The 15,346-nt window shown below is 56.5% G+C and overlaps 1 protein-coding gene across 1 annotated transcript in view; it reads right to left on the reverse strand.

The window, feature by feature from the left end:
- INPP5A (inositol polyphosphate-5-phosphatase A) overlaps positions 1-15,346 on the reverse strand; it is a 183,950-nt gene that overhangs the window by 62,673 nt on the left and 105,931 nt on the right. Inside the window, exon 5 of the mRNA XM_065894444.1 lies at positions 1,152-1,215. Within this exon, the coding sequence (XP_065750516.1) occupies positions 1,152-1,215 (64 nt within the window). The remainder of the gene's footprint in view (positions 1-1,151; positions 1,216-15,346) is intronic.

Below are 15,346 nucleotides of genomic sequence, written 5' to 3' on the forward strand. Positions count from 1 at the left end.
ACAGACGTGGCACCTGTGGAGCCTGAGGTGCAGGTTTATTAGAAGCGCAAGCCGTTCTGTTTCAGCTTCGTCTGGAGCCGCTGTGTCTGCACAGCCCCTCTGCTCACAGCTCTGCAGCCCGAGGACAGGACACTCGATGTCCAGTGTCTGCTAGGGTCATGGGAAGAGCGGCCCCAGTCCCGGCCCTTGCCAGGTCTGCTGGGCCGCTCCAAGCTCCTCGGCAGGAAAGGCAGACGCTGCATCTCAAGAGCAGAGAAGGCTCAGGCCACAGGGCCGGTGAACAATCGCCTGCTGGCTGGGACCCTGCTCCCAACGCTGATGGAATCACTGCCTCCCAACCTGGAGAGTGCGATCCGTCTCCCGAGTTAGTGGTGACAATGAATCTGAACAAACCGGCATAATCAGCCACTCCCACAGCTATCTCACCTCGGGAGGCATCTCAGATTAATGCGATCTGGCTCAACAGCCCAAGTGGAGCTCAGACGGATTTACATGTAACGTGAAGAGACGACCCTGCATGGAAGATAAATGCACACGCATCCCGCAGACTGAATGGAGCAGGGACGGCAACTCCTCAGATCAGGGGACAGGCTCACACGCCCTCGTGTCATGAGCATCTTAGGTGACTCTTCTCAGTACAGACACACAGTGTTTACCCATTAAACACAGGGCTACATTTTCTAGCTCTGCCACAAACATATGCTCTCGCCCATTTTCTTCTGAAATATGCTACCCTCCAGTTGTGTTTCTCATTTTTTTTACTTTCTCACGTTCGACAGGTACACAGATACAAAACACTTCCCTCTCCTCTTGACTGTATTATAGGAAAGCTAGAGTCACCCGCCAGAGCCATGAGGGGTGGCAGAGGTGCGGGAACGGGCTGGGACGGCCGCGGGCGGGGCGGGACGGGGAGGGGGAAGCCGCCCAGCACAGGCCGGCCACCTCGGCCTCAGAGAAGCCAGAAAGCAGGTGTCCTCACGATTCCCTGCTTAGTGACTGCGCAAACCCCTCGATCAAACCCAGACCATGTGGTGCTCTCGCAGGAACACTGGGTGGGAGGGACCAGGAGAAACCAGACTAGCGGGCAGGGGGTCGGGGGTCCACCAAGATGGAGAATCCCAGAAGACAGCAGAGCACGCATGGAGTCTTACCTTTAAAGTCAAACTGGGAGATGTTTTTTAAGGATTCGTGAAGAAAGTAAAAGCTTCCTAGTGCCTGTAGAGCAAACAGAGAAATGGAGTGAGGCTAGCACGGGAGCGTTTCTAAAGCAGTCCTGAGCGGTGACTAAGAAGCTCTGTGGGTGAGAAAAAGAGTTCAGCTCACTGCAGCCCAATCACAGCCCCCAAACTCAACAGTCAGCCGCAGACACTTCCCGACCCAGGACGCCAGCAGCGCCGGCCGCTAGCCAACCCCGAGTAGGCATCTCCCCTGTGGACGCCCCCGCCCCGCCCCCGCCGCCTCCCGTCTGCTGCAGGGTCCAGTGGTCCAGAGGGCGAGGGTCGGGACAGAGTGGACGGCTCCTGAGTGAGGACACGGCTCCGTTCCGAGCAGCACAGCCTCGCTGTGGCTCCCCCTGCCCCTCGGCGGGCCGGCCGCCCCGCTGCCCGGTCCAATCCCTGTTCATCCTTCAGGACTGAGCTGCAACCTCAGAGCCTCCGGAGCCACCGGCCCTGCCCATCCACGATCAACAACACGAGCAGCCCCAGAGCGCCCGCCGGGTGCCAGGAGCCGCTCTGGGCGACGAGTCGGCCCTGCTCGCCCCCCTCAGGAAGAGGCCAAAGTGCAGGGACCAGGCTGGGGTGGGGATGGGTCATCTGACACCAAAGGTCACTCGTTACCTGGGATTCAGACTTAACCGGGTATGTGCGCGCGCGTGTGGTTACACATCTTTTTCGTGTGTATCCATGTGTGTGACGGGGACTCAGGCACGTGGTCAGTGCCGACAGGCTCCCCACAGCGCAGGCACAAAGTAAACGGAGCGCACGTGCTGCCTGCCTGACTCACCCATCGGGTCTCTGCCCCGAATCCTCTCAGAGGAGCTAGGCACCTTGGCGCACACACCCGAGGACCAGCCTTCGCTCTCTGTTCTGACCGCGGACAGTCAAGGCCCCTCCAAGAAGAGGGACGTGGGCAGTACCGGGCCCTGGAAAGCTGCAGGACCACACCCACGAGCGAACGGATGTCTTCCCGTTTGCTTGGGTAAAGAAAGCACTCAGAAAAAGCGTACGTAAATAACGCAATTGCAAAGATTTGAACTATTGCCTCATTGCATGTGACAAAGCTAACATGATATTAAGAAGTTTACAGTAAATAAATGGAAAATCAACTGCCAACGCAGGTGCAGAGCTGTAACTCACAAAGTCAGAAAATCCATAATTAGCTCTAATGAATATTTCAAGCCAAAGTTCAACTCAACTTTTTCAACGTCTGACCGACTCCATCGATACAGTTCAGGGCCCATTTGTCACAGGCTGTGAGGACAGGGGGCAGGAAGCAGCCTGCCGACGGGACGCCGGCTCGCAGGTCCTCTGACCCCACACCTGTCAGCAGTGTGTTCGTCACGTCTCAGAGTATTGACTCCTTGCCTGTTTTGCTAGAAACAATTAAAATACTTTTTACATATTTATAAACCTGACTGTCAAGAGTGCTTATTAATTCTCCATTAGCGAAATGCAGTCCAGCCGCTCCTGTGTCCCCGGAGCAGCAGACACAGGGTGGGCGCCCTGACCTCTGGCAGCAGGATGGCCTCAGGGGCGGCCTCACCCCGCGGCTACGGGGACCCAAGGCCAGAGTTCTCGCGACAGGGCTCTGAAGGGGTGCTGGGTGTGGACCGGATCTGGCCCGTGTGGCTCCTGGTCCCACCTGCCCGGCTCCACTGGATCCTCGAGGGTCTGCAGTGCTGCGAAGCCAGTCCCCCGCCTGGAGCAGGTTGGCTAACGGCTGACGGGACCACAGGCCACACCTGGGCGCTCGTTTGCCTGTGGGAGCTGAGCTCTGAAAGCCGCAGGCCGCTCTGCAGATACACAGAGCCAGGGCACGGGATGGGGCCACAGGCAGACGTCCCCCACGCTGGACAGGAAGCCACGCATCCGCAGACGTTGGCGAAGTGTGGATTTGCGAAAGGCACCACGGACGGAGCCGCCGCCCACCCGCCGCGGGCTGGGGACTCACCGGCAAAAGCTACTGCTTGGAAACACCCCTCCACCTTTTATTTGCAAACTGATCAGACATTCATTAACCGATCATTTCTGCGCCGACGTCAGCGGCCCAGGTACAGGTTAGCCCTCGGCCCCCACGTCCAGTTGGCTTTCAGACAGTTCCGAACCCTCAAGTCAAATCGACTGAGCAGGAAGGGGCACAAGAGCGAAATGTTCTTCTCCGGATGCGATGAAAGAGGAAACCATACACGTGCTTCTCGCACACTACCCCAAGGCGCTAACAGTGCCTCTGAGGGCACCGTGGGAACAAGAAGGCCGGGTCTCAGCTCCCAGGGCGCCTGCAGAAGGGAGCGTCCCTCCTCCAAGTCCCAGGGAACACCCACCGCCGTCCCCCAGGCAGGGGGCTCCCCGAGAAGCCAGCTGCTGCATTCTAGGACAGGAGAGGGCGAGCCAGGTGGTCACACACAGCCTAGGGCCAGGGAATCTGCCCATCGGGAAGGCCAACTGCCTTTAAATGCAACACAGCTCCTCCCGGAAGGCACTACATTACATTGTTTCTACGGATAAAGCATTTTCAACATGTCACTTTTTAAAAAAATAAAATAAGTGCATCTGAGAAGACGATAAAAACTTCCTAAGACACAGCTGATAACTAATCCTCAAGTCTGCAGCAAACCACAGAACGTGAGCTGCTCTACGTTAGAATCAATGGGCGTGAATGACTCACGGCTGGAAAGGCCCCTTGGTCTGGAGATTATGATGAACCTGACATGTCACCTGCTCCGTCCTGGGGAGCAGACAGCGCCCCGTGGACACAGGGCCCCCAAATGAGGTACGGTCCTGCATGCGCACACGCGCTGTGGCGTCGGGGAAGCAGCTGTACTCAGCTCAGCACGGACATTCCAACAGGATCAGATGCAAACATCTCCACCCGCGGAGAACAAAGTCCAGGACACGAGGATCAGATGCAAACATCTCCACCCGCGGAGAACAAAGTCCAGGACACGAGGATCAGATGCAAACATCTCCGCCCGCGGAGAACAAAGTCCAGGACACGAGGATCAGATGCAAACATCTCCGCCCGCGGAGAACAAAGTCCAGGACACGAGAGGCTGTGATCTGTGGATCCCTCGTGACACGGGGGACCCGCAAGTTCTGAGCACACAGCCGTGGGGAGACGCACAGCTCCACGGCCTCACAGCGAGTTTACATCCAGGGGAAGCCGTGCATAAACACACACACAGAGCTCTCTCTCGGAAGCCGGGGCTCTCAGGACACACGCACGGGAAGGCAGGCGGCGCTGCCAGAAACACCAACAGACCCAGCGACCAAATGCCTAACGAGGTGAAGACACACCTGTGTCCAGCCCTACAGTGGAGCACTGCACAGCAAGGAGAACAAGCCAACCAGGCCGAAAACCACACGGGGCTTCGCAATGTTGAGAGACGAAAGGTCCTGCAACTTCACAGGGCGTGGCGCCCAGGTAACAGAAACACGATCAAAAGAGTGCGTTTAAACAGAACGAAGGAATAAAGTGATCGGCACAAAAGTCAGCATGGGGGTTATGGGGGGAGCAGGGCACTAAGCAACTGCTCTAGAAAGGCCTTAGGTTGCGTGGGGGCTTCCAAGGCGTCCGCTGTGCTGGACACTCCCAACGCAACTGTCCCCCCAGAGGTGGCTGCCATCCTCAGTGTCGGTGACCAAGGTCAAAGGCACCCCTGGAAGGGCTCAGAGCCTTCACCAACTTTATCTGCACCATCGTACCTACTCCCTCCTCAGGAACTTGTTTTGATGACTGTAGCTTTGTAGTACAGTCTTAAGTCAGGGAGTCTGATCCCTCCAGCTCCATTTCTTTTCCTCAACATTGCTTTGGCTAAGGAACTTGCTTTATTTTCCATTCAAAGTTCTATTTGAGAAACGTTTGATGTTGCAACATGTAACATTAGCTTATTTTTAATGCTATAAGATCCAATATACAATAATACTGCAAGTTATTTATCCAGCTTTGCTGTTGGACATGAAGACTGCTTCCAAGGTTTTCACTATTAGAACCAATACTGAAACGAACACTGCACGGTGCCCTTGAGCACCCGGGAGAGATACACACCCGCGTGTATTAGATGTGCGTGTACGTGTATGTGACATGCGGCTGGGGTTTCTGGGTCACGGTGGCTGGGCGTCTTCCACACAGGTTTCTACACGGCGCCCAGCAGTGCCTGCGGCCCCACACCCTCGCCAGGACCTGGTGCCGGCACGCCTCGATCTCTGCCAGCCGACTGGGTGCGATTCCACGTCGCTGTTGCCTTGTTTGCACTTTCCTTCGACTCGTACAGCTGAGCACCTCTTTTTGAGAGGAGTGGAGACGGGTTTCTCCTGGGAACACCTTGTTCTTACCCTTTGCTTATTTTCTATTTCCCTTGTCTACTGCTTGTATTACAGAGAATTCCCCCACTCTTTGTGGCTTACCTAGTCAGTTTTTTATGGTATCTTTCATGAAAGGAAAGCCTTTATTTTTAAGGTAGTCAAAGTAGCCGACATAGTCCTTTATGGTTTCGCCTTTACGTCTTGTTTGGAAACAGTTCCCTAGTCTGATCCCACAATGAGTCTCAATATTCCATGTAAAACGTGTAAGGTTGTTTCTTTCCCATTTAGGTTTTTACAATAACAGGGACTTATTCGTGGGTATGGCACAAGGTGAGATCTAGCGTTACTTCATTCCATATGGAATTCCATACTGTCCGGTTTCCCCTTTACGTATGTGACGACTCATTTACCACATTTCCATCCGTTTGGGGATCTGTTCTCTGGGCTCTCGGTTCTGTTCCATTGGTCTATTTCTAATAGCACTTTTTCCTAGTTTAGTTTTATAATAAGTCTTGATATTAGGTAGCATAAATGAATGCCCCGTTTTGCTTTTCTTCACAATTGCTTCTGTGATTTTCGGCCCTTTATACTTGCATATAAAACTCCAGAACAACGGCCAGATTACACCTGAAACATCCTGCCGGGGTTAGGATCACGCACACAGATCGACTCGGGGACAGCTGACGTCTTTGTGATACTACTCAGTCTTCCTGCCCATAAACATGGTATATCTTTAACCATATTGAGGTCTGGTTTCTGGATGGTTAAAGCAGCCAATTGCTTTAAGAGATTTTAAAATGCTAAGCCAGTCTTGCATTCTTGGCATCGGCCTGGCTTGATCACGATGCACGTGTTTACGCCTCGCTGGATTCTGTCTGCTGCGCCGTGTCCCGGGTTTTGCCTGTTCCCAACCTTGTCTCTGTCCTCACCACCCGGTGAAATCACTAAGCCAAGTCTTCGTGACGGCCCAGCTGCAAATCCGCAGGAGACTTTCTGGGACCCTGAGCTTCCCAGCAACATGGGACCTGTCCTCCTGTCACCGACCCGTCCTCCTGCACGGGCCTTCATTTTGGGTGTCAGGACACCACTCTCGGCCTCCCCGGGGTCTCTTCCCCAGCTCCACGTGGCAGCAGCCATCAGCTCACCCTGCAGCGCCCACCCCGGAGGCCAGCCTCAGGTGCAGGGCACTCAGTCCCCGCGCGACTTCCCACAAGAGTCCAGCCTCTCCGACTCAGACATTACGGCGTCGGTCCCCCTCCTGCTCCCACTGAAAACCTCATTCTCTCTAGACACCTCCCGCTGCTTCTCCACCACCACGTCCGCCCCAAACGTCCACTCCCCGCATGAACTCCGCGATCACAGAAACGTGTCTCTAACCTCCCCTGCCCCGCACCAGGTGGGACCCTCGTTTCCTCCACTGCTTCCCCGCCTCTCCCCCACCTGCTGCCAGGGCCACCAGGAGTCTGGCCCTGTGCTCCTCTGCTCTCCAGTCACCCTTCCTCACGACAAGCCCGCCCAGCTCACAAAGCTCTGGCCACACTGGCCCTCCCAGGCCTGGAGATGGCCAAGTTCTGCCGTCATCAAGGCATTACCTGCTGTGCCAGCTTCTTCTCACGAGAGCCTGAGGCCACAGGTTTCCATGGGAATAGAGCCCTGAGGCTGCAGGTTTCCATGGAAATGCTGCCTCCTCTGAGCAGCCCTCCTGGACTGCAGCCCCGCAGAGCCCTGTCTTTCTGCAGTGCTGCCCACTCTGGCTGTGTGCTTATTCCCTTCTTTACCGGGAGTGGAGGGAGCTCCTTGAGGGTGGTCCGGTCACCTCTGAGTCCCCCGCACAAGGCCTGGCACATGGCACGAATCCACCGGTCAGACGAGAGAGTCGCAGAGGCGCAGGACACCCCGATGAGAGACAGGTCCACGGCTCTGGAGCCAACGCACAGAGTTCAAAAGACAACCTAACGCAGCCTCCAGCGCCTCCAAGAAGCTGAGCCTGACTGCAAAGGATAACGCACTTTCACCAATAAGGGGAACAACCGTTTCACAAGAGTAAGCCCCAAGACTCCGGGTTTTAAAACAATTTAATAGATGCAGTAATAAATCAAAGCAAAGTTACGATAACATTCATTAGATTATAAACAATAATAAATGAAACAAGGCTCTTGCTTCCATCAATGCAGAGCTTCATTGATCTTCTCCGTATAATAAACTCTCGGACGGGCAGCCTAACTGGACAAGGCGGCACGACTGGACGTGTCAGCCCACGTCACCAGCAGGCGGCCGCGGGGACACTGCGTTGAGGTGTTGCTGCTTCTCCGAGCAGCTCTGCGACCTCCAACAGGAGCTGACTGACTCTCCACATCAGCCTGTGGGCTCAACACGGAAGGACGCCCCCGGACCCCCGCTGACCCTGCAGCCCCAGTCCAGGCAGCCCGCCTGCGCCAGGGACGTGCGTAATGTCATTTGGTCTCCCGCCGACTGCGGCATCTGAAGTTAATCAAATCGGCTGTCCACTGTATTCACCCACTTGCGAAGTTAATGATATTCCGTTGCTGGATTAAAAAGCACTTTACAAAGCGTGCGCCAGAGCGGCTGGCATGCTGTGCCCCCGGGCGCTGGGCCCCGTCACAGCCTGGCTGTGCTGTCCCCCGTTGGGCTGCCCGGTACCCAGTGCCGGCACGGTGGTCCTGACGGGGGGCAAACTGCGGCGACGGCCGCTCAGCGTCCCCTGGCCCGCGACAAACCCCACCAGGGTGACATGCTGCTAACCTCTCCCAGTCGCCGCGTGAAGAGGGCTGGCGTGTCACCAGACGGCCTCGCGGGCGGGCTGCGGGGAGGGCACATCGCCATGGCCCCACGCTGCAAGGACGCTGGTCCCACCCCAACCTGCGCACGGCGACCTTGGGCCCAGGACAGCCCTCCCAGGGAACCCACGCACCCCGCAAGCCGTCCGCACCATATCGAGCCGCACTTGGGCAGCGTGAAGTCTGGCCTGAGAGCCCGAGGGCGGCGCGGGGCGTGGGGCGGTGACGGGGGCCTCGGAGGGACGGTCAGCTTCTGAGCGGGGGGCGCCATCCCCAGGACATCCTGACAGAACAGGTGGAGCTGGGGTGCTGCCCAGACAGCTGGATGTGGGCTCTGCCATCGCCTGAGACGGGGAGGGTTCGGGAGGGAAGGCGTCCAGCTTTGGACAAGCTGGGGCTGAAATGGCCCTAAGACACCTCAGGGGGACATCAGGCCCGGAGTCCAGGACAGACATTTGGGCCCAGATGTCAATGGGGTGCTTGGTGTGTGGAGAGCCCCCCAGGAAGGACAAGAGCCAGTGCACAGGGCAGGGGACAGGGGGCCATCAGCAGGGACACGGCGGGTCAGCGGGGACATGGGAAGGTCAGCGGGGACACGGTAGAGGTCAGTAAGGACACCGGGGGGTCAGCAGGGACAGAGGGAGGTCATGAGAACAGGGGGTCAGTGGGGACCAGGAATGGTCAGCGGGGGCCAGGCACAGTCAGGGAAGAGGACAGGACAAGGGCAGGAGGTGTCCTGGGGGTGGTCTTGAGGGGGCATGGTCATGGGGCCTGACCCGCCGGCACGCTGAGTGCCCGGGGCTGGGCACCGACCCGGATCCCACGGCTCGGGGCAGTGGTGATGTGGAAGAAATTGTGGCAGGGTCCCGCAGCTGAGCATCCCAGGCAGCTGCTGCTCCCCGAGGGCAGGGACATGTGGGGGCCCCAGACCCACCCAGCACCTGGGAGATGCTCTCAGAGGCCCCTGTCCACGACCCGACACCCTCCTCCCCCCACGGAATCACTCGCTTTTGTTCAAGGCAGTATCGTGGACCTTCCTTTTCAAAAGGGAAATGCTACTGCCTTGGCCTGATTAACAAGTTCCAGGAGCTGACGCCTGACAGCAGGTGGGAAAGTAAATCCGTCCACGAGACAGAATTCACGCTGTGGGCCCATCAACCTCCAAGGCAACAGTGAGAAATGCCGCAGACCCCGAGCCCGTCGGCAAGCACCCACAAACCATCTTTAACTTTACATCACCTAAGTATTTCGTCCCCAAATGAGATTCCTTTGCGGTAGGAACGTTCTTTTCAATAATAATACCTTTGCAAATGGAAAGTTTTGATAACGAGCAAAGAAAAATATCAGACTTAAAATAACAACAGTTTTAATTATGAAATTTGTTGTCATACTTCCACGTCTAAATGATTTCACCAAGTAAATCAATCAACTTTATGCCAATTAAATTATGTAGGGAGTTTGCATCGTAATTATTAAAACAGCTCTGACTCTCAGCTTTTGTCTTCTAAAAATCATTAGCTTTTCAATTACAGTTTCATTCCTCCAAATGTTCTGGAGAAACAGGTTATGCGCATTATGGACGTAGGATTAAGTAAAGAAAAATGCATTTAAGAGCAGCCAACACGGACGCACGCCGTTTACAAACCACCTTCTACCATCAGAAAAGCCTGGGAATATAAAATGCTACTGAAAAGGCTTAATTGATTTTTAAACTTCAATTATATTGGGAAACTGCCACCTACTTCTGTTTCAAATAATTTAACCCAGTCCTGAGCCCACAGAAATGCTACAAGAGCAGCATCTGCGAAGGGCACGGCTCGCAGGGACCCCAGCGCTCAAGCCTCACGGCCCTTTCTCAGCGTGGCACAGCCCTGCGGACACCAATTCCACTGACACCACCTCCTGCTCGTGCTGGTGCTGGTGGGTTTCAACCCCGCGTCTACACTGCAGGTGATCCTGCCCCCACGTTCGCCCCGCACGTGCCCACCGCTCGCGGTCCTCCGGCCTCTACTTTCCACCTGGGGTCCTTTTCCTTCCGCAAGAAGAACGTCCTTGAGGATTTATCGCCCCTTGGGTGGGTCTGCTGGGGACAAATCCTTTTTGGTTTCATTTGAATAAAAACGTCGATTTCACCTTCCATCCTGAAGGTGTTCTGTGGATCCGGGATCCTACGCCAGCAGCTTCCTTCTGGGACGCGGCCTCGGCTGGGAAGGAGGCCGTCGGCGTCACGGCTGCCCCTTGGGAGGGACCCCGTCTCTGCCCCTTTGTCCAGGGCTCTGTTCACTTTCACTATCATCTGTTGTCTGGACACAGATTTTGTTTTTTTATCCTGTTTGGGGCCCATTGGGATTGCAGAGTTTGTGTGTTTGTCTCTTATATGCTAAAACGGTCACTTATTCTCTGTTCAAACACGACGACTGATGCCCTCAGCGTTCCCCTCAGCTCCAGTTCCACGTCTGTCAGACCACACACCTCCCACCCCAGCCTTTGTCTTTCCAGATTCCTTTCACCATTTCCTGCTGGCCCACCCGCTGCAGTTCATTAATCTTGTCTTCAGCTCTGCAGTTTCTAGCCTTGTGATCTGGGCAAACACACCAGGAAAGCCTCATTTGTAGGGGTGCCCGGTCTAGTCTGCCTACAGAGGTCTGGGAGAGACCATGGACACAGTGTCCTCAAAGGAGCACCAGCGGCGCGGCCTCCTGTCCTTCCCTGGAGTCAGGGCCCCGCCAGCTGCACACAGCGGCCCCCAGGCTTCGGCGCCCGCGCTCACCTGCCCGGCCCGACGCTGACCGGCCGCTGCTGCCCTGGCTCCAGCCCACCTTCCTCCCCTCGCCCTCTTCGGGGGTGAGCAGCGCAGGGGTCCAGAGCGCGGCCCTGCAGCAGCGCCCCGTGCTTATGTCCCGTACCTGCTCTTCCTGACTTGGGGACCCCAGTCCCGTTACTGGGACCCCAGCGGTGGCGTGGGAGGTGCGCCCCGTGTCTGCTTTGCAGGGCCGCTCTGACCCGCAGCGGGTGGCGCTGGATCGGGACGCAGCTGCTCAGAGTTGACCACCAGGCTGGGCGGATGGTGAGCATCTTCCACCACGCGGAGCCCCCGCCGTGGCCCAGGGAATACAATGGCACAGCAGGGAGGGGCGGTCAGCCGGGAGAGGCTCCCACTGTCTCTGCGTCGCCCCCTCGGTGAGCCTGCTGCCCCCCCTCAGCACTGCACCAGATAAAGGCAGGAAGGCGGTGGCTCCCATGCGCCCCACATTTCACATCACGCGGGCAGCGTGATGCCCATAAGGTGAAAGGAAGGCCCCTCCTCCCTTGCCTCTCTGAGGCAGGTCACAACAGCCGCCCCCTGCGGCCTCGACAGGAATGGGACCTACTGACCCTACCGACGAGGTCACGGAGAAGCAGCGCGACAACCACTCCTCGCCTGCACTCCCCCCGGAACCGAAGAGCTCCCTTCCCTTAGAAAGTAAGAGAAATCAGTGTTTCCCCAGGATAGAGAATCTAGGGGAGGAGAAGGTCGGGAGAGCTTTTCTCCATAAAAGAGGGAAACACTGGCCTGTGCGCTGATGGGGACAATCGGGCCCAGCGGGAAAAACCGATGGCGGGGGAACTCCTGACGGCACCTCCTAGGAGGCCGGTGGGGACACCGAGTCCCCCCAGGCCGTGAGCCCAACGTCCCTGCACAGTCGGGATGGGGCGGACAAGGCCCAGGTGCACCCTGTCCTCAGTGGCCGGGGCCTCACACGTCCTGCCTGCCCACTGGTCACAGAGTCACTGGCAAACGATTACGGGGAGGGTCTGACACGCGGGTGGATGCCGGCGGGAAGGGGACGGGGCTTGAAGTGGTGAGGGGGACACAGGGGGTCTGGGCCCCGGGGCCGGGCCCGGGCAGAAGGCGGATCCGGGGGCCTGGGGGCGGTGCCAGGCTTTGGCGGGAGAGGGGATTCTCCGGAGGAGGTCTGTGGGCCTGGGCTTGGCCAGGGGTGGCGCGAGGACCCGGGGGCTCAGGGGCCGCAGAAACTGCAGGGGGGGTGGGGGCCTCTTGGGCAGGGACGCAGGACGCCCCTCGAGTGCTGGGGGCAGTGAGGGCACGGAGGGCAGGCCCTCCTGTGTGCACGCGTGACACTACATGCACTGGGAGCCACTGAGTCATCGTGGGACGTGCAGCCTCACCCCCCGACTCCGACGAGGAGAGCTGGGGCCACCTCGGGAAACACACGTAACGAGATCAGGGAGAGCCGTGATGGAGCACAGCTGCCCTGGGGCTCACAGCAAAGACCCCAGCGCTGCGAGCCTGTCATCCCCATGCCCGGACAGTCTCAATGAGCCTCTGGTGGCACCTCGTCCCGTGCCAGAGAGGAGAGCCCTCCTGGAGTCCGCCCTGCCGGCTGCCTCGCGACCCACCCTTGACCAGCTGACGGGCGCGTCAATGCCACGCCAATGGGGCTTGGCGAGCGCACGGAAGACTGGCCGTCACCCTCCCACGGCTGTCAAGGAAAAGGGCCCGACAGAGCACGGCCACCTGTCCCAGGAGTGTCCTTGGGAATCGTCCTGCCTAGTTTATGAACCCGGGTCACTGAGGCCCCGTCCTCCCCTGTAAGGATGTGCTGGCAGGTCTAAGAGCGGAGGGTTAAGATAACACGCGTGTGCGTTCCCTCTCTTTAGCGTCTATCTGCGCCTCGGGCAGGGCTGCAGGGGCCGTGCCTGTGACCCTCTGGACTGCCCACCGGGTCCAGTCGCTAGTGCTTCTGGCCTTTCTGTGCCCAAGTCCCCAGCTATAAAATGGGGGGATCACGGTCGCGCTTTCGGGACAATCCTGGCAAACAGGAGGTGCCCAATAAAAGCGAGTAGCGCTTTGATGCGTCAGAGCGAGGCCGTTTCTGCAGAAAGCCACAGAACTCAACCAAACAGAAAGAGCTACTGCTGAGGCTGAAGGTCGGTGAGCTAGTCAAGAACCAGTAAAAAGGAAGACAAGCCTGTAAGTCGCGCTGAAGAGAAACGATAAAGCCCTTCCAACGCTCCCAAGTGCAAATCCACGCTTCTCCTGAGCGAGGGAGCGGCGTTTCTTCACCTCCCCGATCAGGCTCTGATTCAATCTCTAGGCCGCTGTTTAAAATAAAGCCATCGCGGATCCAGATTTTCATTCTTCCCTGCTGAGCTATAAAATCAATCACGTTAAGTTTTTATTACGTAACCTCCACAGAGTGAAACGGTTTGAGGTTAAGACATTTGATGTGCTCTGGCGCGAGCCGGGAGGAGTCTGTCAACGTGCTTGCTTCTGAAAAGGGGATGTTCCGCTTCATTTCCACGCTCTCTCCACCAGCAGCACCTGTACGGTCGGGGGTCGCTCTGACTATAAGAAAACTTAAAGGCGAACCGGAAGGAGGCAAAGGGCCGAGACTTCCTTGCTGAAAATGCAAGACTCTCAAGTCGTGTCGTCTGAAAAGGGACCAAAGTGCCGCTTAAACCGGCCCCGCCACTCCCGCTGTCGCCACGCGGCCCAGATCCCCAGCGCATCTGAAAGACGGAGGCGTCTGTTGGGTGTGACCGAGACATAAGAAAACATAACAGACACTTACAAAAGTTACACCTGAAAAATCTCCACTCCAACTTCTGGTCGATGTGCTCAGCCAAAAGGTCACAGCTCGGAATTTGCTAGATAAACAAATGTTCGCGAGGTAGATGAACCACCGGAGAACTGATGCATGGCAGCGAATGAATAACCTGCAAATGCCGCCCAAACCCCATTATTTCCACTTTTCCAGGAGCCCGAGATTCATGTCCCCGCATGCTGCCAGTTCATTACCGAGAAGCATCATCCCTCTTGCGCTCCCGCCGGGCGGCGCGCAGCCCCTGGAGGGCCCTTTAATGTTTAATTCCCCATCATCCGCTCCACTGAACAGCTTAATCTCTGCTTGTATGATCAATACTAGATCGGTGTAAATTAAAATGACAATTTTAAAGTAATTAAGCCTGTTAATGCTCGATTCAAATGTCATTATTTGCACAAGGGATTGAGGAGAAATTACAGCGTGTCCAGGGTGACAGGAAGATGTCTGAGCTGCCTGGATGGGCCTCGTGGAGCCACCGGGGGCTTCAGCAAAGCGGATTAACTCGGCCGCGCCCTGCCAGGCTACCTCTCCAATTTCTAAAGAGGATAACACAATTTGATAAATTTAATTCCAGCTACAAACTCAATTATTGTGATAATAGATGAAAACTGGGAGGAGATGCTATACAAGGCCCACATTTTAAAAACTACACTTGACTCCGGAATGAGATACAACAGTTGTGATTTGATTTGATTTGTTCTCTCTCTTTTGAAAACCCTTTAAATAATTTCGATGGTTGGAACAAGAGTGCGCATTGATTAAATAGCGTAGCTCTGACCCAAACGGGGCCGCAGCCCCACCGGTTCAGGTCACAGTGTAACAGCTGCTGCCGCTCGTAGCAGCCACATTTAGACAGGCACAATCACATCTTGCATTACTGCCTCTCGTAAACTGATACATAAACCTCAGCCTTGCCCATTCCTGGCTGGTCTGGCCCCAGCCCGGAAAGATGCGTCCGGCCATTTTTTTCCTGAGTGGCGGGTGGGAGTGGAGGATTAATAAAAAAAAAATTAAACAAACAAAAAATCACCTTTGCTCGCCCAGTACCTGGAGCAATGGGCCCAGAGTACAAGTCAGACCCTCTGACTGATTCTCCTGCACAGGTATTTCTCCACCTGAGCCACTTACCGGGGCGGGGTGGGGGGGGGGCACACACGGGGGACGGTGTCCACAGCACCGGAGGGGCTGCTCCAAGGGGACACCTGCCGTCCCTGGGCCTCATCCTTCAAATCACCAATAAAAGCTGACAACCAAACATTAATATCAAGATGAAGAGAGAAGTGTAGCAGTTTCCGTCTGAAAGATGTGAAAGTGCCCTGCAGCCCATCTCTCAGGGCCTCCTTGGACCATCGCGGACACTGGGCCACCCCAGAAGGCGGCTGGGAGCAGGAGAGCCGCGGCAGAGGGCCAGGGCCTC

Source organism: Phocoena phocoena, chromosome 16, assembly GCF_963924675.1.
Source record: "Phocoena phocoena chromosome 16, mPhoPho1.1, whole genome shotgun sequence".
NCBI lineage: Eukaryota > Metazoa > Chordata > Mammalia > Artiodactyla > Phocoenidae > Phocoena > Phocoena phocoena.